General features: G+C 38.7%; 2 protein-coding genes across 5 annotated transcripts in view; both read right to left on the bottom strand.

Annotated features, from left to right (window-relative positions):
* LOC130931079 (microtubule-associated protein RP/EB family member 3-like) overlaps window positions 1–4,616 on the bottom strand; it is a 29,526-nt gene extending 24,910 nt beyond the window's left edge. The window contains exon 1 of one of the 3 annotated variants that reach the window (XM_057859566.1): window positions 4,454–4,616. The gene's annotated coding sequence lies outside the window, so the exon portion shown is untranslated. Of the gene's footprint in view, window positions 1–4,449 lie in introns of all 3 variants that reach the window. The other 2 variants (XM_057859564.1, XM_057859565.1) reach the window with 2 other exon arrangements.
* Window positions 4,617–8,594: 3,978 nt separating this feature from the next.
* LOC130931441 (dihydropyrimidinase-related protein 5-like) overlaps window positions 8,595–27,444 on the bottom strand; it is a 36,871-nt gene continuing 18,021 nt past the window's right edge. For both annotated transcript variants that reach the window (XM_057860246.1, XM_057860245.1), the window contains 11 exons: window positions 22,905–23,063; window positions 22,607–22,786; window positions 22,452–22,520; window positions 20,552–20,596; window positions 20,383–20,458; window positions 20,153–20,309; window positions 18,488–18,629; window positions 18,271–18,413; window positions 17,966–18,173; window positions 15,232–15,400; window positions 8,595–13,002 (listed from right to left, as the gene is read on the bottom strand). In XM_057860246.1, the coding sequence (XP_057716229.1) occupies window positions 12,917–13,002; window positions 15,232–15,400; window positions 17,966–18,173; window positions 18,271–18,413; window positions 18,488–18,629; window positions 20,153–20,309; window positions 20,383–20,458; window positions 20,552–20,596; window positions 22,452–22,520; window positions 22,607–22,786; window positions 22,905–23,063 (1,434 nt within the window). In that variant the 3' untranslated portion in view covers window positions 8,595–12,916. The remainder of the gene's footprint in view (window positions 13,003–15,231; window positions 15,401–17,965; window positions 18,174–18,270; window positions 18,414–18,487; window positions 18,630–20,152; window positions 20,310–20,382; window positions 20,459–20,551; window positions 20,597–22,451; window positions 22,521–22,606; window positions 22,787–22,904; window positions 23,064–27,444) is intronic.

The following is a 27,444-nucleotide window of genomic DNA, read 5'->3' as shown; positions in this document are numbered from 1 at the left end:
ATAGCTAATACCGTCGGGACGGTATGACGGAAAATGTTTGCGGTTCTGAAACATTGACGTTTTCATACCACGGTATACCTTGAAACCGGTAATCGGCACATGTCTAGATGCCAACGAATTTGATAATCCATTCAGTTGAAGGAAATAGTCATCAATTTTGTCTTCAATTGCTACTTACACCATGTCGAAAACCACTTCAAGGTAAATTGTGAAGTTATTTAAAAGAATTGACATTTATCCGATTCATTGTTTAATTAATTGTCCGATTAATTAATTATGAAAATAATCGTTAGTTGCAGCCCTACATGATAAGCCAAAGCGTAGAAAAAGTTCTTTTTTTTTTTTTTTTTTGCCAAATACCTTACTTTGGGCAGACATGGCCTAAGTCTGTCCCGTATACAGGTTTGTACATACAGGTAGTCAATGGGTTACGACGTACCCGACTTATGTGATTTAAACTTTACGACGGCGGAGTCTCCACTATTTCTTTGTTTGTTTTTAAATAATTGTTGATTTTTGTTTTGTAATGGATGCTTTTATTTTGGCGCAGGAAGTGTAGAGCATTTAGTACTTCCACACGCGAGTAAGAGCGCACGTATACGTAAAGAAGAACGTATTTGCGCAAACGAAGATGAACGCATGTACACACCAAGAAGAACGTACTTGCGCACAAGAAGACGAGTGCACCCACACACACGAAGAAGAGCCATTTGCTCATATGAAGAAGGGGAAAGAGCTGCAAGCCTGCGCGCATGTATATTGCTAGTGAAGCTTCCACAGATGCAACACCTGTAAATTAAATAACACATTTTGTACTGTTTATTGTGCGTTTTCAATTGTCGTCGAACGCTTGGGGTGAGTTGATGTAATTGTTTTTGATGATGTGGGGACGCTAACATGCTAACTGTTTGTGTGGATTGTTATTGCTGTATCGGCTGCTAGATATAAATGCAAATTTAAAACGCTGTTATTGAAGATGAAACTGATTTAATTTCATTTTTATTTGTTTCCTACTGCAAGTGTTGATGTCATGAGCAGTTGAATAAAGTCAGCAAACCACAGAGTGCTGCAACGATTAATCGATTAACTCGAGTATCCGGTTAGTAAGGGTGTAACGGTACATGTATTTGTATTGAACCGTTTCGGTACGTGGTGCTCGGTTCGGAACGCTGGCGTACCGAACGAGTTTCTGACGTAATGTAACCCTTACTATTCGAGGCTGTGAGTCGATCGGGTTACAGTTTCTTTGTGTAGATTATATTTACTCTGTCTTCTCTACTATAATGAGGACCAACACGGTAGGACAGTATAACCCAGAAACATCAATGGCGCGACAACGTGGCCGCCGCGAGAACACAGTGAAACGCGGGCGTTAAAGTCAATCAGCCAATGCACACCAGTGGCAGTGCGGCCGCTTGTTAGATGCGTCCCAGAAGCGGCTCAACGCGACGCACGAGAAAAGAACGGCAGAGTTTTTTATTTGACGCAAGACGCGACCCTACTGCGTCAATACTACTACCGGTAGCTAGGATCGGGCAGACCGGAAGTCACTCGTGGAAAAATACGGTGGATCCGGTCGATTTTCAAACTAGTATGCAATCGTAACCCACTTTTTGAGTCCATCAGATCTCTTTGAGTGGTAGATCGGGGCACAGTTGACTTGTCTTTGTTGACTTACCGCGCTTTAACTTGAGAAAATCCACCAATAAAGCTTTTGAAAACCGTTCATAAGGGAAAAAAATGATTAATTGAGGCATTTTATTTGTTAAATACATGTTAAAATCTTTGTCATTGGGATTGTTTTTCTCTTTAGCACAGGACTTCCTTTTTTCTTCTTCCTTTCAGAAAGAAAGCTGACCAATACGCGGGGTCTGAAAGGCAAATTGTAGTTGGATTATCTTTAAATACCCGCTACTTTTTGAGCAGAATTCTAGCTTTGTATAGGCTAATGTTCCTATTGTTGAAAGCAAAAAGGTGTGTAATAAACAACGAGCAAATTTATATTTTGCATTTTGTTTTCTTACTGTACCGAAAATGAACCGAACCGTGAGCTCAAAACCGAGGTACCTACTGAACCGAGATTTTTGTGTACCGTTACACCCCGATCGATTGGAAAAAAAAATATTCGAATTAACTTTTGTTGCTTCGAGGATTTCTTTAATCAAAGTGGCGTTGTAATGGTTTATTTTGAAAGTGTTTACATTTAATTTATTGATTAGGGTTGATACATTGCCCTCTGGTCTGTCTCATTTCACATGGCTGAATCCAACTGCTCCCCGTCAAGACCAACGTGAACTAAGTTTTTGTTTGGGCTATTGTTTTTTAATGCATTCGTAATTTAGTTTATATGTAAAGATGTCCCAATCGATCGGCATCCTGATCGATCGGGTCCGATCACGTCATTTTCAAAGTATCGGAATCGGCAAAAAAATATCGGACATGCCTTTTTTAAATATATATATATCTTTTTTATTTAAATCGTTTTCTAATTGTATTTAACGTTACAGACAAAATGTCTTACACTCATCCAGAGTAGTTTTGGCTTAAAGGAGCGTTAACGGCTGTAATTGATTTTTTTAAATTAATCACGTTAAGTAATTAACGCATGCGCTGCACGACCCACTCACGCATTGTTGCGTTCAATCTATAAAGACGCCGTTTTACCTATAGCTAGCGCTAAAAGGCAGCGTATAATAAGTAGAGAGAATTTTGACAGCCTTTGGAGCCATTTTTTATGTGGCTAAAGCCTTTCAAGACCTCTCTCAGCAATTAAATATAATGTGGGAATGTGGGGAAGAAAGGTAGTAGTTGATCCTTTTTCTTAACACCCTATGTTCTACGATATATCAATTGGTAGCCCTACGCACAGTCATGGTTGCACTTCCCATCATGCATTTGGGCAGAAGTTAAATGGCTGCAGTATCATTTACTGATAGCTCAACAAATACACTAGATGGCAACATTTAGTCATAATATACAAAGTCACATTTATCCTTTAAGAATTACAAGTCCTTCTATCCGTGAATCCCTCTCACAGAAAGAATGTTAATAATGTAAATGCCATCTTGAGGATTTATTGTCATAATAAACAAATACAGCACTTATGTACTGTATGTTGAATGTATATATTCGTCCGCGTTGTATTCATTTTTTTCTTAATGCATTGCCAAAATGTCTATGATCGGGAAAAATTATCGGGAATGATTGGAATTGAATCTGGAGCAAAAAAAGAGCAATCGGATCGGGAAATATCGGGATCGGCAGATACTCAAACTAAAACAATCGGATCGGGAGCAAAAAACATGATTAGAACAACCCCATTTATATGTATATTTAGCTGTTTTTTGTGGGAATATGAGTCTGAACCATTTGTTAAGAGCATTGGGGGAAAAACGTTAGCATTTTATCGCATTTAAGCTAGCGGACTTTTGCTTTGTAAGTTAACCAATTGTTTTATTGTTGTACATATATCCTCATTTATTTATTTTTAATACCGTTTGAGGCTCAGCGCATGTATTCTAATTTTTCATGTTCATTATCTGACTACTCGATTATTCGAGCTAACTAGTTCATCGATTAATCGACTACCAAAATAACCGATACCTGCAGCCCGAAAACCACACGGACATCTGACATCGTCATTTCAGAGCTTAGCTTGCTGTCTACCTAGGACTTAGCTCCAAAATCTTGGCGAGGACAATACAATGATGTATAATACATGTTTTTGGGGGTACTTAAAAGGCTAATTCCGATTTACGCGGAAATTTACGTTGCCAGCGTAACCCGGGGACTACCTGTTTAATAAACCACATACAATATTATGATATACGTAAATACAATATACAGCCTTTGGCAGTTGGTAACTAACTTGTCCAGGTGAAACCCATTGAAACAATAATGACAGCTAGACTAAACTTTGAGGAAGGGAAATTCATTGTTAAAATGCTACTGGAAGTATGAAAATGCAGTAAAAGTATGAACATGTTATCAGCTGCATTTCTTCCGTGTGGCTCCCTTTCAGTTATAGTTGAGATGAGTGAGATTTTTTTTTTCTGTTCTTTTCTAGATATCGATTATGGTGCTGACTGCTGACTGAGAGAGGGCGTCTGTCCTCCCTCGAGCAGCCGCTGGCAGGGCCTCGTAGCCGGGGATCACTGCACCAACATCCGGGGTGTGAAACGCCGAAGGCCGGGCAGACGACAACAAAAAAAGGGCGGAGGTCTGCTTATTATTCCGAGCCGGGGCTGAGAACAATAAACGGGGGAATGTTTTTGTCTCGCAGCATCCGCAGAAAGGGCAGAACGGCCGCTTTACGCAAGGCCTCCTCAAATACCTCCGCACTGTCGATCGCCTCACGCTAACAATTATCATTAAATGAATACATTAAATAAATATAAAAGACCAAAACACCATTTGAAGAATATTCGGGTTGGATTCCGTGGTCCTTACTCACTGTGCTCCGGTTGTCGTTGTTCTCGTCGTGAAGCTCTCGGAGACCTTGCGCGGTGCACTGCGCTTGCCTGCCTGGTTGCCTGACTTCTTTTCCGGCCGCCCTCTGCTCTGCTCCCCGCTCCTCTCCGCGACTGTCTACTCGCTCCGCCCGGTGTCATCGCGCATGCGCCGCCGATCCACGCTGCTTTACAGGCCTTCATGATTAAAAATAGGACTTTGGCCGCTTCATGCCGGAGACACATGATGGACCGTGTGCTTTTTTTTTTGTTTTTTTTTTAATTATCTCCTCCTCACAAGACAAACACGTCAATTCTATTCAAATAAAAGAAGGACTGATGAATGATTACAATTATGTACGGTACGTCAGTATGTTATAAAGTAGGAGAGAACGGGGTTGGTTGTCACAGCACATACTCCTTCAATGGAGTAGCTTTGGTCAAAACATTGGTAGGGACGATATAACAGCATAACCTGCATGTACGCTTTTTGCTGGGGTAGGGAAATTTATAAGACCAAACAGACTGGGTGAACGCACTCGGGGTTACATTTCTCGACATTATGAACCTAATAAATTAATAGGCTAAATGATCAATGCAAAATAAATCTGTATTAACTCATACTAATTTTCATGCGTTTTGGTTCAGGTGATATACCGTTCGATTCAAACCTTTGTTTTCAAAAACTAAAGAAACATTTTGAAACCTTCCAGAATAGATGCCTGGATTTTATTATCAAATTTAAATAGCAAAATTTGAACACAAATTATATGAACATACAAAAGAAATACAAACTTGTTCTCCATCAATAAGCTATTTATAAGGTGGTAATCCTTAGTTCACATTTCTTAGTTTAATTAACATTAACAGTAGAAAACATACAGGAGGATATTTCAACGCAGCTTCCTCCTCGAGTTCGAGAAATTCACACAGATTAATGTTATGTTAACTCTAATGCAGGTCGGACTATCAGTAGCAAAATTAGTAGAGCTGGGAATCTTTGGGCACCTAACGATTCGATTACGATTTACGATTCAGAGGCTCCGATTCGATTATAAAACGATTATTTACGCACCCCCCTCCTTTATTTTTAATGTTTCGTACATTAGTTCCAAAATTGTTCAAAAATCCTCTCAGGCTCAACCAAACTACTATTTCAGTATCAAGTTAACATATAACAGTAAACAAATATACAAAAATAACAGTAAATAAAATACTCCAGTCCCCATTCTGTATCAGCAGCATTAAACTACATTCAATTAATTTATTGTTGTGAATCAACCGTTACAGTTGTTAAAATTGCTCCCGTTATTCCATAATTTCCCTTCTGTCTACTTTTGACATGTCAAAGTTTTAAAACTTTTTCATCATTTAAAGATAGATTCAAGACAAGATTTTGCCGATTTAGGAGTATTTTAGATAAAAAGTTAATTAGATTAGCTACAACAGAGCCTTCTAGAGAAGTCTACTGCTTTAAGATGGCGGCTGTTTACTAACGCCGGCAAGTCCGTCATTTCGCATCTCTGTTGCTGTCATTTTGCATCTAGCTCTACATATATATGATATCTACTGCAACCGTTTGTTTGTAGCAACTAGCAACCGGGCGTTGTTTGTAGCGGCTGTCGGCCGCAGTCAGGTATGATTGTTTTTTTAGCTAGCGGCATGAGTTATACATGATACTTACTCTCGGTCCGTTCCTCATTGCGTCCCAAAGACCACGCTGACTGTGTTTTACTTCCGCTTTACCTGGTGTAATTCAATAATCGGAACGTAAAAGTTTGTGAATTGTTCTCGAATCTTCCACGGCCGAATCGCGAATAATCTAAGAATCGGAAATTTCGCACGTCTCTAAAAATTTGTGGTGTGTTCCCCACCTCCACAACATTGACGTCTTTTTACATTACTTACAGTGGCTGCTATAGGCAGAAAAAAAACTTCTAATATCCCTCGTCTTCAAAGGGGGCGGAGGAGGTTGCATTTTTGTTGGGCTGTGAATACGTCTTTGTATGTGTGAAAGGGGTAGGGGTTAAGGCATCAGCCAATCAAATGAGGGAAAAAAATGGACTGGCACATGCAACAAGTGAAAAGGGGGCAATGTAAGTCTAAACATAATTAAAGTACTGTAAATCACTTAATAATGGTCGGGTCAATTCTATCCTTACAACGTATGGGAAGACAATATAACGGCGTTTCAGTAGTGAGTAATCTAATTAATTACTTTTCTCATCTTGGCAACACCGTTACCATAACTGAGGATGGAAAGGCGTGCGTTACTATGCGTTGCTATATTGGTTGAATGACTCGATAAAAGTCTGAGGGAGACGGACTCACCGAGATGACAGAGCAGAGCAGGAGTGGGGAGAAAGCAAAAAAGTTGTGACGCCAAGCAAACGCGATGCTAGGTGGCTCCAATAATAGACCCCAATCACCAACGTCACACAATCACGTGATCGCTGTATTGTGCCGCCATATTGTCCGTCATTGTGTGTCCGTATTGTCAATGATCGTAGTTTCTATAGGTGGATTCACTTGCAAATTATGAAAGCCCCGGCGCTTTCAGACGCTGTAAACTCATTGGATGAGTTGCATAAAAGCCGTTATTTGGAAAAGCTTTGGTCGATCCAGTCGCCAGATCCATATTTGATGCCCAAACCGATGTTTCCTCCCGTCCAGTCCCGACCCATGCGTCAGAGCTCGTCCTGAGACCACAAAATTTCCAATCATACTCCAGTTTATATCACAATGAGGAGTCGAGTCCCCAAAATCGGCACCGGCCCGAATATAAACCGACATTTGGTCAGCTGAGCGTCACCGTTGTCACGATTGTAAAATGAAACGTGATTCACAACGGGCCAGTGTGCGCCGAAAAATAGCTGCCCCGCGTGAAATGTCCCCCCTGACGGGAGCGCTTATTTATAGCGCCTTATTGACGTGAAAACATCAAATGTTTTCATGGACGCATTACAGTAATAGATTTACGACTGTAAGATCAGTTTTAAATAATTAAATTACACAAAATATTAGTACTGTATTTTAGTAACAAATCGTGGACTGGGCCACATAACCACCTTTGAACAGAAATGTATTAGTCTACAGTACAGTCGTCCTGTCCCCTATGCCGAAAAGCAGCCCAAAATGAGGTTTCCGCCCCCACACTTCACAGTGGGGATGGTGTTCTTGGGATTGTACTCATCCTTCTTTTTCCTCCACACACAACAAGTGACGTTTGCACCAAAAAGTTCTAGTTTGGTCTCATCTGACCACATGACTTTCTCCCATTACCCCTCTGCATCATTCAGATGGTCCCTGGGGCCTTCACATGTACTGTCTTCAACAGAGGAACCTTCTGAGCAATGCATGATTTTAAACCATTGCACGGTGGTGTTCTACTGACACTGAGACTGTGCATCCAGCTCTCTTCAAGTCATTGACCAGCTCCTGCCGTGTAGTTCTAGGCTGATTTTTCTCATCATGAGTGATGCCCCTCAAAAAGAGATTTTATATGGAGCCCCAGTCCGAGGCAGATTATCAGTCATATTTAGCCTTTTCCATTTTCTAACGAGCCCCTGACAAAAGTCTTGTCGCTTATCCATTTTGTAGAAACAATTGCTAATAACCTGACTTTTAATTATTCAATTGGTTTCAGAAATGGCTCATATGAAAGCTAAGACCCTCCCAAATGATGTTGAATGTACAAAAATATATTTGTTTCACTGAAAAAAGATTTATATGATTTAATGAAGACATAAAGGTCAAATTTTGGCTAGACAAAAGTTTTGTCGCCTACAGAAAGTAGTGTGAAAATTGAACAAAAAATGTACTTCAAATACAAAAATATGTTTCATAACATAAGCGAATTAAGTAGTGGTGCTGTGAGATCCAAATTTAATATTTTGTATGACTTCCATGGGCTTCGGCAAGGATTCATACAATTTATTGATGAAGTCATCAGGAACATCAAAGAAAGCAGTCTTGCATGCCTTCCAGAGTTCATCAACATTCTTGGGTTTGAATTTGTCAAAATGTCTCCATTATGAGAGGTTTAAGAAATGTGATTGTCACACTTTAGTACTTTGTGCAACTGTATTTAACATGAAAGAAAGCATGTTTGTTAATAGAGACTGAATTCCAAGCAAGACTTCCATTGTCATTTATTTGGACTGGAATGATGTGACAGACACTGCGAGAAGGGAAGGAACAAAACATATAAAGTGAGCACAATCTTCAGCACCAGTGTTTGTTGTGCATTTAGCAAACCTTAAAGTCTAAGCTAAAAAAAACATTACTGAAAATAAATTATAAAGGAATAATATGGAAATCCTGTGTGCTACAGAAAAAAAGACTACGATTACGATGACAATCATTCTAAAAGTAAGAAGGTAGTACAAAAAAAAAATGTATCAGTGCATTACAGTTTGACAACCCCCTTGAAGGAGTGGCAGCATTGAACCTCCCTGCTTATTATTTTGCAGATGTTTCACAGTCATATACAGTATGATATAAACCCAATTCCAATGAAGTTGGTAGAAGTTGAAGAGTGCTTGTACAAGATTGACCTGCCGGCCGTACATACCTTTCTCCCGCTGAAAATGTGTGGCGCATTTTGCAGCGTAAAATATGACAACAGAGACCCCGGACTGTTGAACAGCTGAAGCTGTGCACCTAGCAAGAATGGGAAAGAATTCCACCTATAAAGCTTGAACACTTAGGGTCCTCAGTTCCTAGGGGTGTAACGGTACACAAAAATCTCGGTGCGGTACGTACCTCGGTCTTGAGGTCACGATTCGGTTCATTTTCGGTACAGTAAGAAAACAAAATGCAAAATATAAATGTGCCAGTTGTTTATTACACACCTTTGTGCTTTCAACAATAGGAACATTAGCCTACACAAAGCTAGAATTCTGCTAAAAAAAAGTAGCGGGTATTTAAAGATAATAATCCAACAACAATTTGCCTTTCAGATCCCGTGTATTGGTCAGCTTTCTTTTTGAAAGAAAGCAGAAAAAAGAAGTCCTGTGCAAAAGAGAAAAGCAATCCTAATGACAAAGATTTTAACATGTATTTTACAAATGAAATGCCTCAATGAATCTTTTTTTTTTCTTATGAACGGTTTTCAAAAGCTTTATTGGTGGATTTTCTCAAGTTAAAGCGCCACACAGAAATGAATAAATTTGTGTAAGCAGGATCTGTGTATTATTCTTATTATTTAATTACAGGTGTTTTAGCTCATTTCAATTTATTTAAATGGGCTATTATTTATTTTATTATGTGTGTATATTTTTCAAATGTGATGTAGTATTCATTTATATTGTATATTTTATGTTGTATAACTTTAGTTCCTATGTCAATATTACTTCCTACTTGTTTTGTTGTGGTAGGAGGGTTTTATATTGAACACGGGACCGTGTTAGTTATTGTGATAGCAGAGAAGACAGCAGTAAATCAACAAAGACAAGTCAACTGTGCCCCGATCTACCACTCAAGAGATCTGATGGACTCAAATAGTGGGTTACGATTGCATATTAGTTTGAAAATCGACCGGATCCACCGTATTTTTACACGAGTGACTTCCGGTCTGCCCGATCCTAGCTACCGGTAGTAGTATTGACGCAGGAGGGTCGCGTCTCGCGTCAAATAATAAACTCTGCCGTTCTTTTCGCGTGCGTCGTGTTGAGCCGCTTCTGGGACGCATCTAAGGCTACGTTCATACTACAGGTCTTAATGCACGAATCCGATTTTTTCGTGTTTTTCCGACTCGAGTGAGGCATTAACTTGACGGTCTGAACGTGACAAGTCGCATAGAACGGGACCATTTCAAATCCGATCTGGGTCACTTTCGTATGTGGTCTAAATCCGATCTGGGCCACATTTTCCCAGACTGTCGCGGCGGTCTGTACTGTCCAGTCCCGCAAATCGGATTTAATGCAGCAATTACGTCATCAAATAGCGAGAGAGTCGTTACCGTAGCGATGCACCTGTGCGTTATTAGCGCCTAGCTTGCAGTGAACACGGCTTTTGAGGAAGAGCTGAGCTTGACAGCAGTCATAAAAAATAAAAATGGGTTGAGGATAAGCCTGAGAATGCTCAGTTTTCTCTCTGTTCCAAGTGAGCAATATTTCAACATTGCCTCCACGGCCGAGAGTCGGGACAAACTGCCCGTATGTGTGTGTGACGTGCACGGACAGTGCGTGCATGCTATCGATCCATATAAACTTTGAATATAAGCCTAAACGGGGATTATTTATGTCTGTTATTTGTGTCCACCTTTTGAAAAGCAAAATATGATATCCCTGGAATGACGGATGACGTCTGTCATTTGTTTTGATGCTTCTGCGCATGCGGGTCTTCTTGCTTAGCGCGTGTCGGACTGCGAATTAGTGCGCATGCGTAATACTTGAACGGTCTCAATGGATAAAGGCAGTGTGAACGGGCACGCCAAAAAAACGGATATGACAAAAAATCGGATTCGTGCATTAAGACCTGTAGTATGAACGTAGCCTAACATGCGGACTTTAACGCCTGCGTTTCACTGTGTTCTCGCGGCGGCCACGTTGTCGCGCTGTTGACTTTTCTGGGTTATGCTGTCCTACTGTGTTGGTCCTCATTATAGTAGAGAAGACGGAGTAAATATAATCTACACAAAGAAACTAACCCGATCGACTCACAGCCTCGAAAAGTAAGGGTTACATTACGTCAGAAACTCGTTCGGCACGCCTCCGTTCCGAACCAAGCACCACGTACCGAAACGGTTCAATACAAATACATGTACCGATACACCTTTATCAGTTCCCAAACATTTATTGAATATTGCTAAAAGGTGATGTGACACAGTGGTAAACATGACCCTGCCCCAGCTGTTTTTGAACATGTTGCAGCCATGAAATTATAAGTTAATGATTATTTGCTAAAAAGAACAAATTTTACCAGTTTTAACATGAAATATTTTGTTTTTGTAGTGTATTCAATTGAATATAGCTTGTACATGATTTGCAAATCATTGTATTCTGTTTGACACAACGTCTCAACTTTACTGGAATTGGGTTTGTACATCAAGAGGTGTGCAGTCGGGAACATTTCAGACGGTACAAAACAATACGAGCGTGAGCAAAAAGGCATTTTAGGTGAGACTTTGTGCATTTTCATGAAATGCAGACCACTGTTGGTGCTTAGTGTTTCCTTGAAGAGAAGCTGTCCCTCTAAATCAAAGAATTAAGACTACTCCCTGTTTCTCTCGGAATGGTGGGGTTTCATTTTAGTGGGCAAATTTAATCATTTTTACTTATTTCCATGTGGTAGTGACAATGTTTTTAAGCTTTTTACAACCTAAGTGGTATAAAGCTTAATTTTGATGCGTGATCGGATGCACATTCAGTGGTACCTTGACTCAACCCTTTTCGGGCTTTCATTTGGCTGCCATTGAGGGCGCTAGACGTCCGTTACATTTTAGCTTGGCGGGTTGGCAGCAAATGATCTCTGAAACTAGAGGAGTACCCTGAGAGAGCAGACTTCTGCCCAAGCAGCCAAATTCAAAGCATTGCCGTTTTTCCTGACCTCTGTGACCTTTGACCTTTTCTCATCGGATCACCTACCCTGCAAATATGAGTTAACTTGATAACGGATCAGCCTAGTTATCACGATATTCCTTTCCTGACCTCTGTGACCTTTGACCTCAAGACCCCAGAACATAGTCACTTCTTCCGTTTTATATTACAGGCATATCCTACAAGTTTGATAATCCATTTATTCATTCTTGAGGAGGTAATAAAGTGGTTTAAAAAAAAAAAAACGTCAATCCCTCGTAAGTTGAATCGCCTGTAAGTCAATGTATCACTGCATACTAAATGAATTCTACAGTAAACAGCATTAACACTGGGTTAAAGTATGAGCATAGATTGCCATATAAATAAATAAAATAAGTATAAAATTGCACCACATTTTCCTTCAATCACAGTGATACGTGTACAGTACCTTGCACTTGCTGTCATTCACTGTGGTTCACAATTCAAAGTCAAAAATAAAATTAAAAAATGATATCCAAAGGCGTTTTTATTAGTCGCCACGCAAGTGCAAACATTGTTTTTTAAAGTGAGGTAACACTCACAAATTATTTTTGGTTTGGATGAAATTTGGCTGCACGTTGGATGAAAATGGGCAAACAGGCTTCAGTGTTTTAAAGTCCTAAGAAATTGAGCTTCCTTCCCTTTTTCAGTGCCACTGACGATAGACCATCAATCACATGGCTTTTTTCGTCCCTCTGCTGTGAATTTAAATTATTTTGTCACTAGTAGACATCCAATCCATTTGAACTCTTACCAGTTCAAATGGATTGGATGTCTGTTGCCGTCAATGGCAGACAATGTTTTAACAAAAAAGGAAGACCAAAGATGGAAAACATGACATCTTGAACCCACAAAACCTTATCTCGTAGGGACGGACACTTCATTCTTTCAGTCGGGTATTCTCAGCCTCTAGAAGATCCCGCTGGACCTCCCGCCGGGTGGTGCGAGGATCCTGGCCGAGGATCTCTTGGGAATCTTGTCGTCGATCTGGGCACCTGAGAAATGCGTTTTGTCAGATTTGTCAGCGGTCAGCCATAGACTTCAAAACTCTACTGACCTGACACTTCGTCATTCTTTGCGTCACGCCTTACCATAGGGGGCTAAGTTTCATTTAGTAATAGTCATTCGAAGACAGCAAACGCTCATGTCCAAGCCGGATTTAAGCTTGGATTTTTGAAGAAGTACGAAATACCGCATACAAACAGGAAGGATTGTCTCAGGAGTGATTTGTTCGATGATTCAAGGTAATTATTATTATTCGTACCATGCATGCATTTTTAAACGTTGTGGAACAAAATCAACGGGAGAAATCAGCCGCTACTGCATTGGCATCATAGTTCGCCATATTTACGTAAAATAAACGCTAACTACACGTTTTTTTTTGCTTTTGATCAAGAATCGAGACTGTCTGTCCGTGTCTATGAAGAATTCGGGGATTTAAGCATTTATTCACAAGAATATTCACTTGAAAAGCTCTGTTTACGTCAGGTAGCCGCTGGCCTCAGACGCTAACAGTAGCATTGCATTTTTACATATTTAAGTAAAATAAACGCTAAATGCACGTTTTTTTGCTTTTAACCAAGAATTGAGACTATTTTACGTCCATATCTATGAAGAATTCAGGGATTTAAGCATTTATTCACATTAATTTTCACCAGAAAAGCTCTGTTTACGCCAGGAGGCCGCTAGTCTCATTCACTAACAGAGTAGCATTGTACTTCGACATATATACGTAAAATAAACGCTAAATGCACGGTTTCTTTGCTTTTAACCAAGAATCGAGACTGTTTTACGTCCATATCTATAAAGAATTCAGGTATTTAAGCATTTATTCACAAGAATTTTCACCAGAAAATCTCTGTTTACATCAGGCGGCCGCTAGCCTCATTCGCTAACAGAGTAGCATTGTACTTCGACATATTTACGTAAAATAAACGCTAATTGCACGGTTTCTTTGCTTTTAACCAAGAATCGAGACTGTTTTACGTCCATATCTATAAAGAATTCAGGGATTTAAGCATTTATTCACATGAATTTTCACCAGAAAAGCTCTGTTTGCATCAGGCGGCCGCTAGCCTCATTCGCTAAATTGTACTTCGACATATTTATGTAAAATAAACGCTAACTGCACAGTTATTTTGCTTTTAACCTAGAATCGAGACTGTTTTACGTCCATATCTATAAAGAATTCAGGGATTTAAGTATTTAATCACAAGAATTTTCGCCAGAAAAGCCCTGTTTACATCAGGCGGCCGCTAGCCTCATTCGCTAAAGGAGTAGCATTGTACTTCGACATATTTATGCAAAATAAATGCTAACGGCACGGTTTCTTTGCTTTTAACCTAGAATCGAAACTATTTTACGTCCATATCTATAAAGAATTCAGGGATTTAAGCATTTATTCACAATCATTTTTGCCAGAAAAGCTCTGTTAACGTCAGGCGGCCGCTTGCCTCATTCGCTAACAGAGTAGCATTGTAATTCGACATATTTATGTAAAATAAACTCTTAACTGCACGATTTCTTTGCTTTTAACCAAGAATCAAGACTGTTTTACATCCATATCTATGAAGAATTCGGGGATTTAATTATTCACAATAATTTTCACCAGAAAAGTTTACATCAGGCGGCCGCTAGCCTCATTCACAACAACTATATAACTAACTATACAACTGTATAATGACAATAAAAGGGCTATTCTATTCTATAAGTTGTGATTGCATATGGAATTTAATAATAATCTATTCATAAATTATTTATAATTGATTCTGCATGTTTCTGATGTAAAAATTGAGTGATTTATTATCTCTTGAAAAAAAATTAAGTTGCTATTTTATGCAAAAACTTATATGATGTTAAATATTGCTATTGATCCTGAACATATAGGTGATTATCTCTACATTTGGTGATTTTTGTGTATCTAGTGTAAAATTTGAGAATTTTGTAGCCATTTTAAGTTTTGTTATACTTATATAAAAATAATCGGGATTTTATAAGGGAATGACAAATTTTTTAATGCCGCTGCTCATGGAGACTCAAATATGGCTAAGGTCGGTGCCTGTTTTGGTTTTAGGTCGGTAGCAGCTTTGGTTTTTAAAATACTTGAACTTGAGGTTTTTGAAAATAGGCCCCCTACGGATCGGCCCTGAGCCCCGCGTCAGGTCAATATATTATGAAGTCTATGGGTCGGTATTCAATGACTTAAGTTTGGTGTCAACCCGCACCGGACAAACTGAAGCTGGATTCTTGAAGGTCCCTCATGCCGCCGTGACGGGTGCAGGGGCGTGTCGGGGTGTCCAGGTCCGAAGATATGGCGTCCCTTTTTCCACCATTTGCCACGGCCACCACGTCCCCCGTGTACGGTTCTCGCTCCACGCGCTTCGCTGTCTGGCACTGGTAGGGTCGACAGGCACACAAATTCAAGTTTCTAAAACTTCACGACAGGTGTTTCAAACTTTATCTGTATCGCTGGCCACATCGTAGTTATGGGTTCCTCTAGGGGACCGTTACATCTCCCAACCAATTATGAAAGCAATCGACAATTATTTTGAAAGTTGATAAGTCAATTTAATTAGAGACATTGTTGTCCAAACTTTTTTTGAGCCTGTTAATGGCAACTATTTTCTTATTTCTTCCTAATTTATATTTAATTACATTTTTAAATACTAAAAAAAGAAAAAGTAAGTCTTTGTTCAATATTTGATGCCATTAAAAAAAAAAACAGCTTAAGGCTAGCCGTAGCTTTGATAGATTTAAAGTGAACGGATAGCCACAGTGGGCTACAACAAAGCTACCATGCCTGCACTGATAGCTGTTAGCCCTGAGTGAATCAAATGGCCTACATATTATCTGCTGCATAGAGGTCAAGGTAAAGTCGATTTTATTTTTTTCCTCTTTCTAAATATAATAAATACCGTAATATCCCTACTATAACAGGCTTCTTTATCCCCCTCGTTTTGAATCCTGCGGCTTACAGTCCAGTGCGGCTTATGTGTTGATTCATTTGGGTTAATAGGCAACACTTTATTTAACAGCGGCATCATAACACTGCCACACGACCATCATAATTATGGCATGACACTATCAAGGGCAATAATGAATGTTTATGACAGATGTCATTAAGTGTCATCTAGCAAATTATGTAATAGTGGAGGAAAATGCAAATAATAGCCATATTTCCAGAGAGTATAGGCAAAAGAGCCGTTGTCACTTGTCAGACATTTTTTTAAAAGCCAGTACTATTAGCCAGACAAATGTGAGTATCTCAGAATTTTCTGACATCTCGTAAAACATTGGCTGCCTACTGAAGTATGCGCAGCTATAGACCTCATTCACGTGACGTCACAACATCGCCCCCTAACTTGTGCCGCCATATTGTCCGTCAGCTGATCGTGTTTACATGTTACCACTACGTACATTCCTCCTATTACTGCGTGTTTTTCTGCTTGTCTATGGAATTATGGAGGTAGATTTGTGCCTTTATTACTCAAGCAAAAAAAGTTGCTTCAATCCAAAAAAAAAAATGTGTTTGAATGCAAAAATAAATTTGAAACTCAAAAAAATGTATTTGGAACCCATTTTTCTTTGATTGAAATTTTTTTTTCGCAACTTATTTTTTGATTGAATAATAAAAACACCTCCACCAAAAGGTGGTCCAAACGCAAAACTACAATACGTCAATCAAAAAAGTTGTTTCAATCAAAAAAAACAACAACAAAAAAATTGACTTAAATGAAATAAAATAAAAAAATTCAATCAAAGAAATGTCACTAACTCCATTTATGTCCAGCTCGGATCTTTCACATCCATTCAAAAGTGAGATAATTTGCCAGATGACACAAAATGACATCTATCATAAGCATTCATTAATGTTCATGGCAGTGTCATAATTATGATGGTCTTATGACAGTCTTATGGCGCCACTGTCAAATAAAGTGTTACCAAATACCATATCTAGCAAATAATGAAACAACTGGAAGAGTAACTGGTTACTAGGCTTCTAGAAAACATTAGGAGGGGTTTTAATATAAAATTTCTATAACTTGTACTAAAATTTACCTTTTAAGAACTAAAAGTCTTTCTATCCATGGATCGCTTTAACAGAATGTTGATAATGTTAATGCCATCTTGTTGATTTATTGTTATAAAAAGAAATACAGTACTTATGTACCGTATGTTGAACTATATGTCCATCTTGTGTCTTATCGTTCCATTCCAACAATAATTTACATAAAAATATGGCATATTTTATAGATGGTTTGAATTGCGATTAATTACGATTAATTAATTTTTAAGCTGTAATTAACTCGATTAAAAATTTTAATCGTTTGACACCCTTAATATACATATATATACATATACATATACATATATATATATATATATATATATATATATATATATAATTACAAGTCGTGGATCCCTTTCACAGAAAGAATGTTAATAATGTTAATGCCATCTTGTGGATTTATTGTTAAAATTAACAAATACAGTACTTATGTACAGTATGTTGAATGTATATATCCGTCTTGTCTTATCTTTCCATTCCAACAATAATTTACAGAAAAATATGGCATATTTTACAGATGGTTTGAATTGCGATTAATTACGATTAATTAATTTTTAAGCCGTGATTAACTCGATTAAAAATTTTAATCGTTTGACAGCCGTAATTCTAATGTATTGTTCTGAGAAAATCCTGCTCGACATACGACCATTTCGACTTACAACCAAGATCCTGGAACGAATTAACTTCGTATGTAGAGGTACCACTGCATTCAATAAAGAAATTATAGTTTAATTTTATTTGAGAAAGAAACAAAGTCAATGCACATGATTTACTTTTGTTGGCCTCACAACAGTGGGCCGGAATTGGACCATGAGCTGAAAGTTTAAAACCATGGTTTACAGTGTCTGACTTCCAAGATCTGAGCAAAGGACAACTTTTCTCTGTGGTACCTTTTCCCTCTGAACCATCTTCTTGTAAAGATAGTCTGGGAAAGTCCTTAGAGGGCAATAGTTCCCGGAGCCCTCGGCACATGTGAACATGCCGTTCTCGTAGACCAGCCGCCCTTGGCTGATGGTGACCAAGGGCACGCCATGACAACGAAGACCTTCGTAAAGGTTCATGTCACCACCCTGCAGCTGGTTTTCCACCGAAATGATTCTGTAACACACATGAATGCGAACATTCAGTCTGAGAGCTTTGGTATGGTATGACTGTAAAAGCTGCTCAATGACGGGAGGCGGCTCAGGTTTTATACTTGGACCCCTCGGGATCCCAGACCACCACGTCTGCGTCTGCTCCCGGGATGATCCTGCCTTTTTTGGGGTAGAGGTTGTAAATCTTGGCGGCGTTGGAGCTCGTAACGGCAACGAAGCGATTCTCGTCTATCTTGCCCCCGATCTGGAATCGTAGAAGAGGACATCAACTAATAGAACAGACTTCTAAACATTCCCTAGGGATGGGAACACGCATACCACGCCTTTTTCCCAAATGACGCTCATGCGATCCTGAACTCCCGGGACACCATGGGGAATCTTGGTGAAATCATCCTTGCCCATGGCTTTCTGTTTGGTGGTGAAAGGACGGTGGTCGGACCCGAGAACGTTCAGAGTGTCGCTAAAGAGGGCAAGAACACAGCATTGGTATTTTAATAAAATAGCCAAGACCTTGATTATGTGCATCCCAACTGAAAGACACAGAATTCCATTGTTCCGATGAGTAATAGTGGAGGAAAATGCAAATAATAGCCATATTTTCAGAGAGTAGAACCAAAAGAGCCGTTGTCACTTTTTTTTTAAAATGCCAGTAGTATTAGCCAGACAAATGTGATTATCTCAGAATTTCCTGACAACTCGTAAAACATTGGCTGCCTACTGAAGTATGCGCTGCTATAGACCTCATTCATGTGACGTCACAACATCGCCCCCTAACTTGTGCCGCCATATTGTCCGTCAGCTGATCGTGTTTACATGTTACCACTACGTACATTCCTCCTATTACTGTGTGTTTTTCTGCTTGTCTAAGGAATTATGGAGGTAGATTGGTGTCTTTATTATTCAATCAAAAAAAAGTTGCTTCAATAAAAAAAAAATGTGTTTGAAAGCAAAAATAAATTTGAAACTCAAAAAAATGTATTTGGAACCCATTCTTCTTTGACTGAATTTTTTTTTTTGCAACTTATTTTTTGATTGAATAATATAAACACCTCCACCAAAAGGTGGTCCAAACGCAAAACTACATTACGTCAATCAAAAAAGTTGTTTCAATCAAAAAAAAAAAAAAAAAAACTTGACTTAAATTAAATAAAATAAAAAAATTCAATCAAAGAAAAATGGGTTCCAAATACATTTTTTGGGGGTTTCAAATTTATTTTTGCATTCAAACACATTTTTCTTTGAATGAAGTCACTTTTTCTTTGATTGAAAAGAAATTTTGATTGAAGCAACTTTTTTTGGGATTGAATAATAAACACACAAATCTACCTCCATACAAATGTCCTAGCCAAAATGTGGTCCAAACGCACAACTACATTACGTCACTCAAAAAAGTTGTTTCAATTAAAAAAAAAAAAAAAAAAAAAAAAAAAACACTTGACTTTAATCAAAAATAAATAAATAAATAAATAAATAAATAAAAGAAAAATGGGTTCCAAGTTCATTTTTTTGAGTTTCAAATTTATTTTTGCATTCAAACACAAAAAAAAAAAGTTGCTATTTTGGTCAAAAACTTATATGATATGTTAAATATTGCTATTGATCCTGAAAATATAGGTGATTATCTCTGCATTGGTGATTTTTGTGCATCTAGTGTAAAATCGGAGACTTTTATAGCCATTTTAAGTTGTGTTATACTTATAAAATAAATAACGAATCGGGATTTTATGAGGGAATGACTTTAATTTTTTGATGCCGCTGCTCATGGAGACTCATATCTGGCTAAGGTAGGTGCCTGTTTTGGTTTTAGGTCGGTAGCACATTTGGTTTTGAAAATATTTGAATTTGAAGTTTTTGAAAATAGGGCCGCTATGAATCGGCCCCGTTTCCTGTGTCATGTCAATAGGTTATTAAGTCTATGGTTTCATGAAAAGTTGACCCGTGAAGTAAAATTACATGAAATCTTCCAGTGAGATAGATCCTTACTTTCCCAACAGGCTCATCAGGTAGTTAGGCGTGCTGGGGTCCAGGCGCAGAGGTGGCAGGGTTACGTGGCCAGCGGCATGAGCCCAGTCCTGGTGATAATACTGAGTACCGTTGAGCACAGCGTGGGCGGTAGTCGTCTCCCCCTGGATCACCCTCCCTTAAAACCGAGCAAAAAATTGGAAAACTTCATTTCATCATTTAAGTAGCGGACGGACGGAAGTAGCCGTCACCTTGCATTTTGGCAGTAGCCACCACATCTCCTGCCGCCATGCTGGACACGTTGACTAGATAGATGGGGCAACGGGCCTACGAGGAAAAAAAAAAAAAAAAAAACACTTAAGGGAATCCATATCTCCTCCAAAACTGTCGTCACCGTCTTTTCGTGTACTTTGCCCTCACCCTGTTTGCGATGGTGATGGCCCTGTGGGTTGCCTCCGCCTCTAACTGTGAAAAGTCAAGATGAGGTCATGCATTACAAGCACGCACTGATAGTATCTCAGTATAGTGTCACAATGTGCTTATTTTCTGAATGACGTCACCTCGGAATGCATGATGTCACAGGTGTCAAACTACATCTTTTTGTGTGTCCCACGAAAGTAAATCATCAAATTTATATACAATTTTTGTAGTGTTATTAATTTACATTTTTCTGACATAAAAAAACGGAATGTCTACGGGTTTTCCATTTTTCTTTTTTTTTTTTTTTAAACCGTTTCCCCTTTTTAAAAAAAAAAAAGTTTTTTTTTTTTTTTAGAAATTTAAAAAAAGAATGTTGTTTTTTTATCAATAAAAATGTTGCTTTCCCCTTTTTAAAAAAATGGAAAAAAATATTATTTTTACAAATCAAAAAATTTAAAAACTAAGGAAGAGAACATTTACTGTTTACCCTCGACTTCATGTTCTCACAAAAATAGAATTTAAACAAAAATCCAACAGTTCTCAAGAACAACAAATTTAGTTTTTTTCACTTTTTTGTTCTGTTTACAGTTGTTTTTTTTTAATTTGAAAAAAAAATATTTAGGGTTTTGATTGTTGTTTATATAAAATAAATGACAAAATCTTCACCCTTGACTTCATGTTTCTTATCAAAATAGAATTTGAATATTATTTCTGTGGTCTTCAAGGAAGATCGATGACTGCAGAATATTTTATTTATTTATTTTTTTCTTAAATGTAATAACATAAAAAAATCCAAATTAAAAAGAGAATAATTGATGTTTTTATTCTTTTATGTATTTTTTTAACATGTAACTCAAAAAAGACTACCCAGAGATTTGAAAAAAAGGAAATGGAGAATTCAGGTAAAAAATTTCTCTAATGATAAATCAACTATAAAAATTGTTGTTGATTAAATAACTAATCATGGCAGCCCAAATTGACAGATGTAATGTAATGCAACCAACAGTTACAGTTGAGTTTCTCACGTTGTTATGAACGCTCGGACATTCAAGGTTTTGTGGTTTTCAATTGTGATGTTTGATCTAATTACGTGATCGGAAATTGGGCTGATTGCACCGTTTTTCAGAGGATCGGAATCAGATAAAAAGGATCGGTTGTTTAATTTTTAAAAATTATATTTTTCGGCTTCATGCTCGTGCAGCGCCACACCGTCCCTCCTGCTATGCAGTTTGGCTAAACTGTCAAGTGCAGCTTGTGTTTGGAATTTAGTTAACGATGATTGACAGGTTTGTAGCTTTGATCTTGCCAGAGAAGGTTGATAGCTCTACAATCAGAGGCACAAATGTGTCCATCACTGTTAACTTTCAGGTCAGTAATAAGTGTGTTGTGACAACACACTGTGTACGTGAGAGGCTGTTCTCAGCAGTGTGAGCGTCAAACCGAGAGTGGATTTGAGTAGACTCACTCAATGAAGCATTTAATAAAGACACGCATGTGTCTCTCTTATTCTTATTTAAAAATAACTCACATTATGAAGGCAGCACAGTGGGACAGTAACATGTTTGGAAATTTTGTTCTAATAAAATTACTGTTTTTCAGTATCGAATCAGGACTTGGTATCGACAGATTCTCAAAATCAGGTGACTCGGACTTGGGTGCAAACGTATGCAATCGGGACAGCCCTAGTTTTGAACGAACTAAAAGTATATCTGGAATTGAGGAGGGTTCAGTATCGACCAGAATTACACAGTAAACCCCATATTTGCACAGTGTGGTATTGGCTGGAAAACCTGTGCTTCATTAATCAAAAAAAAACAACAACAAAAAACATCTAATTTCTAAATAACTACTCAGGAAAAAAAAACATCTCTCATCAAAAATAATGTTGAAGTTTTCATACCTCTTCAGGCCTGCTGATCTCAATGCCCTCTGGCCCGCTAATGCCCAGCTCCAAGGCTTCTTTAGCACCCTGAGGTAGGGACAAAGCTTCATTGGGTCTTCATTGTGACCTCATCATTCTGAAGCTCCGTAGAAATACAAAATTGTGTCGCATACCTCAGCCACCAATTCCCCGTTCTCCGCGTGGACCCTGGCAATGGCGCCGATGTCCTTGCAGTGCTGCAGGACTTGGAAGAGCTCGTTGTCCCTCAGCATGTACATATCCTTGTAGGCCATAAACATCTGGAAGGAATTCACTCCCTTCTCCCTCACCAGCTTCTCCATCTCGGCGCGCACCTATAACGGGATGCGCAAAGTGAGTTAAGCAGGGTTCGAGTCAACGTTTTTGACTTGGAATATTTTTCCATTCTCTGGTAAGACAGATGTACAGGTTAGTTAGTAGATTTTGCGCTACCTTGGGACCCCACCAAGTTACTCCCACGTGCAGGGCGTAGTCGCAGCAGGTTTTGGCGTCAGCCAAGCTACGGCATTGCTCATAGGCATCCAGCAAAGACTGGTTTTTCTCCGGAAGAACGTGCGCCATAACCATGGTGGTACCTCCAGCTAAGGCAGCCTGGAAAAAGGAAAACGTACAATTTCACTGTTATATACAGTGGGGCAAATAAGTATTTAGTCAACCACCAATTACCTGGTCTTTGCTTTGGAAAGATCAGGTAGTGAGATTCTACAACTTCCTCCCTATATGTTATTCTGTTGTTTTTTTTTTGAATGGGAATCCTTCGGCGCGCTGCGCAGCCCGAACCGCTTGACCGATCGGCACCATTCAAGTACCGACACGTCTGGAATTTTTGCGCGACGATGGGAATTTTTCAAACGACCACAAAAATTTTTCCGTTTGCCCGTAAACAGCAATTTTCCGAAAAAAAAAAGCAATTTTCAAAATGTATCTAGTCCTACAATTTTTTACCAAATTACATAATTTAGGTATCAAAAATTCCGGGACGGTGAGGGGAATAAAAAATACCGGAACATTTTTTTGATAAAATGTACAGTTTCCCGGCAAATTGCCAAAAACTGGCCCATTCATTTTTAATGGGAAACAAAGAAAAGTTTCAAAATGTATCTAGTCCTTCAATTTTTGACCAAATCACACAATTTGGGCATCAAAAATTCCGTGACGGTGAGGGGCATAAAAGTTGTATACAACATTTGTAAAAAATTTACGGTTTCCCAGAAACTTGCCAAAAACTTTCCCATTCATTTTTAATTGGATAATTTCCCATTCACTTCCAATGGGATTTTCAATTGAATTTATTTATTTATACATTGTATTGATGCCATTTTCAAATTGTTACTAGTCCGTCAATTTTTGACGAAAACACACAAGATGGGCGTCAAAAATTCTGGGATGAAGAGGGGCATAAAAGTGACAGAGAAAAATTTTTTGATAAAATGTACGGTTTCCCGGCAATTTGCCAAAAACTGGCCCATTCATTTTTAATAGGAAACAAAGAAAAGTTTCAAAATGTATCTAGTCCTTCAATTTTTGACCAAATCACACAATTTGGGCATCAAAATTTCTGTGACGGTGAGGGGCATAAAAGTTGTATACAGAATTTTGATCAAAATTAGGGTCCCCCGGAAATTTGCTAAAAACTGTCCCATTCATTTCTAATTCGAACATTTCCCATTCACTTACAATGGGATTTCCAATTGAATTTTTTACATTGCATTGATGCCATTGACGGCCATGCATGTCGAATCTATTGATGCCAATGTACTTGGATTCAATTGACTTTATGGATGTCGATGCCATTGACGGCCATGGACGTCCAAAATGTTTCCCATTCGTTTTCAATGGGGAAAAAACTAAATTTCCCCAAATCAACAGATAATGACCAGATATCAATAGGACCTGTCCCCCAAACATCCCTGACTCCATTGACGCTTATAGGGGTGCTGCCATTGACGTCCATGGACGTCCAAATTTTTTACCATTCATTTTCAATGGGAAATGTTTTTTTTTTCCCACAATCAACAGAAAATGACCAGATATCAATAGGACGTGTCCCCCAAACTGTGGGAGCAATTATTAGAAAATGGAAGACATAAAAGACCACTGACAATCTCCCTCGATCTGGGGCTCCATGCAAGATCTCATCCCGTGCCGTCAAAATGATAATAAGAACGGTGAGCAAAAATCCCAGAACCACATGGGGGGAGCTAGTGAATGACCTACAGAGAGCTGGGACCACAGTAACAAAGGCTAATATCAGTAACACAACGCGCCGCCAGGGACCCAAATCCTTCACTGCCAGACGTGTCCACCTGCTGAAGAAAGCACACGTCCAGGCCCGTCTGCAGTTCGCTAGAGAGCATTTGGATGATCCAGAAGAGGACTGGGAGAATGTGTTATGGTCAGATGAAACCAAAATATAACTTTTTTGGTAGAAACACAGGTTGTCGTGTTTGGAAGTGAAAGAATACTGAATTGCATCCGAAGAACATCATACCCACTGTGAAGCATGGGGGTGGAAACATCATGCTTTGGGGCTGTTTTTCTGCAAAGGAACCAGGACGACTGATCTGTGTAAAGGAAAGAATGAATGGGGCCATGTATCGAGAGATTTTGAGTGAAAATCTCCTTCCGTCAGCAAGGGCATTGAAGATGAGACGTGGCTGGGTCTTTCACCATGACAATGATCTCAAACACACAGCCAGGGCAACAAAGGAGTGGCTTCGTAAGAAGTATTTCAAGGTCCTGGAGTGGCCTAGCCAGTCTCCAGATCTCAACCCCATAGAAAATCTGTGGAGGGAGTTGAAAGTCAGTGTTGCCCAAAGACAGCCCCAAAACATCACTGCTCTAGAGGAGATCTGCAGGGAGGAATGGACCAAAATACCAGCAACGGTGTGTGAAAAGCTTGTGAAGAGTTACAGAAAACGTTTGGCTTCCATTATTGCCAACAAAGGGTACATAACAAAGTATTGAGATGAACTTTTGGTATTGACCAAATACTTTTTTTCTACCATGACTTGACAATAAATTCTTTAAAAATCAAACAATGTGATTTTCTGGTTTTTTTTTCCACATTCAGTCTCTCATGGTTGAGGTTTACCAATGTTGACAATTACAGGCCTCTCTAATATTTTCAAGTGGGAGAACTTGCAAAATTAGTGGTTGACTAAATACTTATTTGCCCCACTGTATGCACTAGCAGTATGGCGCTGTGTTGCCGGGCATATTAATTGTGCTGGTTTGTCGGAGCCAAGGTTTGTTAAATCGACACAAAATAAACCTTTGAATCAGGGCTTCTTGTTGATTTTTTTTTTCTTTTTCCAATGTATGCCGGATAGATTCATTGAGCAGTATGGCCTTGCGTTGTTCAAGTGAAAAACTAAAAATTAGCATTTTCAATGCTTTTTTTTTTTTTTTAGTTTCGAATGAATTTCCCGCACTAAATGGAGGCCTACAGAGATCAAACCCATCAAAGAACACTCCCAGACACATAAAGTACAACTGTGTCAAATTTTGTCAAAATCCGCCCAACACCGTTTTGGTGTCCATAAAACACGAACACACAGACGACCAAACAGACGATCTGGCCTCTTTAGAGATTAAGATATCCAGACGAAATTAATCCCTCATTAATATTCATGGTACATTTTTTTTAAATCCAGCGCCTTGTTGTGGAGTACTCAAAACCACAACGCATCATGATAGCAAATATTCTGTAGAATGAAACCGTAAATTTTGAAAGCCAACTGCGACATTGCTGTCTTTTGCCCAAAAGATGGCGCTGTCACCTCCATAATAAGGTCGCATTTTCTATGCTAATTTTCGGAGTTTCCAATTAATAATTAATTAATGATAATCAATAGGAAGTGAGTCTTAAAGGGAACCTCGGACTTAAAGACTTGTAGGCTCTAATAAGCCACAATTGTTCTCTTTTACTGAAATATGTTATTAGAAACACATAAAATATTGCCGTTGATTTAACAATCTATAATATTTAGTACATTATTTGACCCACGGAGGGCGCCATGTTTTAAGTGCGCAATGGACGCTTGGGGTGATGACGTAGATTGTCACTGTCACTCGATTAATACTACCGGGTTACTGCAATTCTTTCCACGCGGCAAGACGTCCAACACATGTGCACATCGGTTAAAAGTGCTGAATACTTACTATGTGTTTTTATTGAGTCTTTTACTACATTTTCATTACCTCAAAAATACTTTTTGCATATTATTCCATCTCATACTTCTAAACATTGTTTTCTTTGGTAGCTTTAAAGCAGATTGTTGATCTGTTGACCACATTTGTCACGTAGCATATTTAAACCACCCTTATTTGATATCACTCCGTTTCAGTATTTTCTTAAGGCATCTTTAATATGTTTGTCTATGCATCGAAACAAAGTACTTTGGGTGTCAAATTCGCCCCTTGTAGCAAGTTTCGCCAGTGTAGCACATTTTGGCAGAACACGTTTTTTCCCTTACTCTCGTCTCGTCTCGTCTTTCCTGTTCATTTTGCTTTTGCTGCTCATTTTGTTAAATATCGACAGTACCGTCATGCTCATTAATGTTCCTCTCGGGTTCAAATTGAAAGGGTTAAACAGATGACACGTTTATGTCGCTAGAGTCATACTCTGGAAGCCCGGCAGCCTAACCATGTGACGTCACCACCCTGCGACGTCAACAACAATGGCGACCTACTACGTAAACTAATTTCACAAATTGTATAAAAATGAAAACATCAACAGGGATTTCAATACCAAATTATTTTAACTCATAATAACGTTTATCTTTTAAGAACTACAAGTCTTTCTAACCGTGGATCCCTTTAAATATGCCAAAATCAAGATGAAGTGCCACATAAATGGCCCAAAATTAAACAGAAGTGACCCAAAGAGAATGGTAAGTGACCCCTTCATGCCCCAAAAGAGACTTTAGTGACCAACAGAGCATTTGTATTAACATTATTTCATAATAAC

This window comes from Corythoichthys intestinalis, chromosome 15 (genome assembly GCF_030265065.1).
Source record: "Corythoichthys intestinalis isolate RoL2023-P3 chromosome 15, ASM3026506v1, whole genome shotgun sequence".
Lineage (NCBI taxonomy): Eukaryota > Metazoa > Chordata > Actinopteri > Syngnathiformes > Syngnathidae > Corythoichthys > Corythoichthys intestinalis.
Note: the sequence above shows the minus strand (reverse complement) of the source record. Positions and strands in the feature narration are given on the sequence as shown.